At 42.1% G+C, this 5652-nt stretch overlaps 1 protein-coding gene across 1 annotated transcript in view; it reads right to left on the bottom strand.

Moving 5' to 3' along the window:
• Nucleotides 1-5438: 5438 nt before the first annotated feature.
• LOC123135561 (transcription termination factor MTERF2, chloroplastic-like) overlaps nt 5439-5652 on the bottom strand; it is a 1569-nt gene continuing 1355 nt past the window's right edge. The window contains exon 2 of the mRNA XM_044554668.1: nt 5439-5652. This exon is cut by the window's right edge and continues 1 nt beyond it. Coding sequence (XP_044410603.1) covers nt 5595-5652 — 58 coding nt within the window. The 3' untranslated portion in view covers nt 5439-5594.

Consider the following 5652-nt stretch of genomic DNA (forward strand, 5'->3'; position numbering starts at 1 on the left):
AAGTGAGTCCCTCGAACTGAGACCTGTAGGCTGAGGAAGTAGAGTACACCCATCCTTGGTGAACTTTCAAACGATGGAATCTTCTATGTCATCCATCAAAGAGGTCATGGAAATCTTCTCCCAGAGGTTAGCAAACTGCTGAACATGTGCGAGCGACAAGCCATTGGAGGTGTCAATAAGAGAAATCCAGTTGTTGGCAAGGGCTTGCTGGACGGAGGAATTCTTGTTGCGTGAAATGGCAAAGATGCTCGGTGCTAAGTCACGGGGGCACAAACCGTTTAACCATGGCGAGTTCGAGAATCTTGTTGTGCGCCCATTTCCCACAGTAACCGTTGTAGCAACAGCAAAGAAGATACGGTCGTCTCCAGTGCATGGAGATCCCAAGCATATCCAAGGCTTGCTTTTGTCCACCCACTCAAACCAAAGCCATCGAAGATGGAGGGCCTTAGCGAATTTGTCCAGGTTGAGCACACCTAGGCCACCAAATTGTTTAGGCTTGCAGATGAAATCCCAGTTAATCTTGCATTTTCACTTTGTCTATACCCGCCCAAAGCTATGCACGCCGAAGGCTGTCAATAGCATTCAGCACCTCCACGGGGATGTCGAGAGGCGTGAGGTGATAAATCGTGATGGCCGTGAGGACCGCTTTGACAAGAACCATACGCCGAGCACTGGCAATGTGTCTTCCCTACCAAGGGGGAGCTTGCCAACAACCTTGTCAATGAGGTGTTGGAAGTGAATATTTTTGAGATGCTTGAACGATAGCGGAAGACCAAGGTATCACATTGGGAAAGCAGAGCGCACCGCCGGGAAGGCTTGTAGAATGTCGTCCAGATTTATGTTGTCACATCAGATGGGAGCCACCATACTTTTAGCACAGTTAGTAACCAGACCAGTCACTTCTCCGAAAGCGGTCAAGGAGGAAGCAGGAAAATGGACGTCCTCCCTCATGGGTCTAACAAAAATGGCAGCATCGTCTGCGTATAAAGACGTCCTGATGGTCGGCGCTCTTCCACCTATAGGGTGGAGATGCCCCTGTGAGGTGGCCTTGTTGAGAAGGTGATGCAGAGGCTCGATAGCCAGGACAAAGAGGAGCGGGGATAGCGGATCCCCCTTCCAGAGGCCACAACCGTGCTTCATTGGGTCACCCACCACCCCATTGATCAAAACCCTCGAGGTGGCCGTGGAGAGGAGTGCTGAAATCCAATCTTGAAATCTGGCCGGGAACCCGAGGTGTCTCAACAGGTCCATAAGGAAGTCCCATCTCACTGAGTCGAAAGACTTCTTGATGTCAAGTTTGAACAGCAAGGTCGGTGTACCATTTCTGTGGAGCTTCCTTGCCAAGTTTCTGACATACATGAAGTTGTCGTGGATACTTATTTTCTTTATGAATGCGCTTTGGGCAGGGGATACAAGATTGTTCATATGATGAGCTAGGCATGTAGCCCACACCTTGGTGATGATGTTCGCAATGGCGTGGATGAGGCTAATTGGACGAAAGTCTGAGATGCTCTCTGCCCCCTCTTTCTTAGGTATGAAAGCAATGTTGGCCGAGTTGAGCCAATGAAGATTGAACGTGTGCAAGTTTGGAAAGTGTCTCATAGCAGTCATGATGTCATCCTTGATGATCTCCCAACATTCCTTGAAGAAGGCTCCAAAGAAGCCACCGGGGCCCGGGGCTTTATCATGGGGTAGATAAAAAATCGCCTTCCTGACCTCCTCCTTCATGAAGGCCGGCCCAAGCACGGAAAGGTCGCCAGCAAGCACCGGAATGTTATTCTAGTTGATGCCCTTGCAGCGTGGCGGGCCACGCTTCATGACCTCGGCAAAGTGGTTTTGGATGATGGACTTTTTGTGATCATGATCAACTACCCAGCCGTTGTTGTGCTTGAGCAGGTTGATGAAGTTCTTCCTTCTTCTGTGGTTGACTTGCAAGTGAAAGAAGCGGGTGTTTGCATCACCTTCTTTGAGATTGGTGATTCTCGAATTTTGCCTCTTTCGAGCACGTTCCATGACGGCCAGGGCGACAACCTTCCTCTTGAGCCTCGTACGCACAGAATGGTGGTTGATGATATCAAGAATGGAACCCGAGGAATTATATAGTGACATGGTCAGCGAGATTGAATGGCGATACAAGTGAGAACGGTGTTTTGGCTCCTAGGTGTATATGCACCCATTATCGAAATACATATTTCAAAAAATTGAAAAATTCGGAACAAAAATCCCACGTGTATATCCAGACATTTTATGTGCGTGCACAAGGTTTCCGTGAAAAACGACATTTTGTGGCTTGTGTAAAAAAAGATAAAGAAATGCCTCATGAATAGTTAGAATGAAGCATCAGAAATTGTCTTTTTTACACAAGCCACAAGAAACATCGTTTTTCACCGAAACCTTGTGCACGCACATAAAATATCCGGATATACACGTGGGATTTTTGTTCCGAATTTTTTAACTTTTCGAAATGTGTATTTCGATAATGGGTGCATATGCACCTAGGAGCCAAAGGCAATTACCGGATACAAGTCCTTTACGACCTGCACCTTTATTCATGAGCTGCGTAATTTAAACTATAAAGCCATGATTATCAAATTTTGCCACGATTATCTTCGCTGCTCGTGTTTTTATCATTGCACCACATATTCTATGTACATAGAGATTCAAGTTAGCCTCAATGGAGTGGTTAACTGACTGCCTGACAGTTTCGGACTGTCTTCATTTTTCAAAGTACTCTCAAAGGTTTTTCTTCATATCACACCATATAAGGCCAGCAGCTGTTCATGTGCAGCTCTCCAAGGTTTTTCTTCATATCACAAATGAGAGACAGAATGGATACTAAGTGTGCAACAATATCCACAAATAAAACTCTAGTTCTCACAACAGAAACTCAAAAGTTGATGCACAAAAAATGTCATCGGACGAGTACTCTCAAAATGAGGAACAAAAATAAATTAGCATTGCATAGAAACAATTTTGATATTAAGTGTGCAACAATATCCACAAATAAAACTCTAGTTCTCACAACAGAAACTCAAAAGTTGATGCACAAAAAATGCCATCGGACGAGTACTCTCAAAATGAGGAACAAAAATAAATTAGCATTGCATAGAAACAATTTTGCGGGGCATGATGGTTGTTGCAGCTTGCGAGCATATATCCGCAAATAAAGCTAAACCGCTGATGAGAAGCTACTGGGCAAGTAATGTTTGTGAGCGCGATGAAGGAATCTCACACACACGTCTACTATTTTGTTAGGACAAGGAATTTTGTTCTGAGAAAACCAAACACTGCAGAGAAGCCATCATGGCTAGATCAACATCATATAAAGAAAATATAAAGGAATACCTAAAATAAATTTGCTTCAATATCCCAGCTTAGCTTACAGAAGGCGCAACATATGTAGCATGTTTCCCAAGAATCCCATGAAGGCACAAAAGAACTTTTCTCTTAAACTCCAGTAATCACTGATCTATTTTAAGAGAAGAAAGTGATAAGAAAGTGATTTTTCAACAGAATTATTTAAGCTCAGTCCCGATGCTCTGAAAACATAAGAACTCATGTCATAAATATGCTGGTGTGGTAAAGGAAATATTGATAAAATACCTCTGGCTCTGTCTCTGTCTCTGAAGAGTAGCTGAAGCATATGAAAAAATGGCTGATATTGCACCTTACTGTGGCCCTAAGTCACAATTAAGTTTTCAAAGCCAAAGCATGAGAAAACAGCAGACCAAAAAATCTAGCTTGCAAATTTAAAATATGGTTTGACAAAAGGCATATTACTTATTTCATGATATCAAACAACTTTCTCTTGAGTTAAGGCAGATAACTTTTAAGCTATGCCACTAAAGAATAGGGACACCTAACAGAATATAGTCAGCTTCTGATGTTCATCCATATATGAATGTTTGCAACAGAACCCTGAACATGACTCTGCAGCAGATACAGATGTCCCTGGATAGTATCTGGCTGCCACAAATTCGAAGAAAAGGCTGATTATTCATATCCTCGCCGATAAAGATACATGTAGTATAATATTCTTCAGCGGCAGGCTTCCTACTGTGATGTGCATTCTACTTCTCCACTGATTTTTCCTTTTTTGTATGGGCAAACCTAGCCCTGTTTCACTGAACCATGCAACTAAAAACACCAAACCGGAGTTTACAATCAAAGACAGAAGATTGCATTATGGCACTTGAGCAGAAACCAATACAATTAATCAGGCATTGGTGCGCCAGTGTTCTATTCACGAGACCATTTATAGAAGCCAACAAAATTATGCAAGACAAAGTATGTGGAGGCACATGGATATTTTCCATCTTCTGTAAGTAAATGAGATGTCGACAAACAATCTAGGTGCTTCACAGTACTAAACTGCTAATGGATGACTGACTGAATGTAGGTCTGAAATAAAAAGCTGAGTACCCCAAAAATGGAGCGATAAAGGAATTAGCATTGCATAGAAACAATTTGTGGGACACGATGGTTGCTGCAGCTCACAAGCATATATAACTGCAAACAAAGCTAAGCTGCTAAGAAGCTTGTGGGCAACTAATGTATGTGAAACCGACAAAGGGAACAGAGGAGCTATCATGGCTGTATCAATATCATGTTAAGAAAGTGTAATGGAATACCTAGAGAATAATTACGCCCAGCTTAGCTTACATAAGGCACCACATATGTTGCATGTTTCCCTTGAACCCCGTGAAGGGCTTTGCCACATCATCCGGAAACAATAAAAGGAATGTTTCTCTTGAACTTCAGTAACCACCAATGTATTTAGGATAATAAGAAAGTGTTTTTTCAACAGAATTAGTTAAGCCCAGACAGAGTGCTCTGAAACCATAAGAACTCATGCCATACAGACGCGGGTGTGGTAAAGGAAATTATTGATAAAATAGAGATTGCACCTTCTATTAATTATGGCCCTAAGTCCTGATGAAAAATGAAAAGACAGAGCCTGAGAAACAAAAATCCAGTTTGCAAATTGCAAATTTAGAATATGGTTTGACAAAAAGCATGTTGCTTATTTCATGATATCGAACAACTTTGATTTGAGTCATACAAGGCAGATAGTTTTGAACTTGGCAAAATGATTTTCTGAATCTACAGTTCATCGACATTTTTGTTGCGAAAAGATAGATGCAGTTTTGTGAACAGCTGTAATATCACATATGCAAGCACTAAATGGTAGACCCTGACAAGACCAGTTCATGCCATCTTCACTGGCTTAGTTCCACAATTAATCACAGATGTTAATGGTTTAGACTAATCTACTGGTCATGCTTTAGCAGGTTACATTATCAAATTTGGAAGAAGAAAACCCAGCGAAAGTAAGGCCATCTACAGCCTACAGGACTTGGGAACAAAGATAATCCATCATTAAGATTTAAGAATAAGGTGACAGAAACCAACATGCATAATAAGCATACAAAAAATCATAATCTAATGATTGAAGACTGAACTGCCATTTTAGAGAGGATAACAAGCGTCTGTTTTGGCGAACAACACAGGAAGGGGACTAACCAGTTTACTGCACAGAATGTAAACTTTGCTGTGCCATACAGAGTTACACATTTTAACAGCAGGATCCTGGTTCAATGAAATATGAACCTACTGGGTACTTCTCCTCGGCAAGCAGCCGCATAGTCTTCA

This window comes from Triticum aestivum, chromosome 6B, assembly GCF_018294505.1.
Source record: "Triticum aestivum cultivar Chinese Spring chromosome 6B, IWGSC CS RefSeq v2.1, whole genome shotgun sequence".
NCBI lineage: Eukaryota > Viridiplantae > Streptophyta > Magnoliopsida > Poales > Poaceae > Triticum > Triticum aestivum.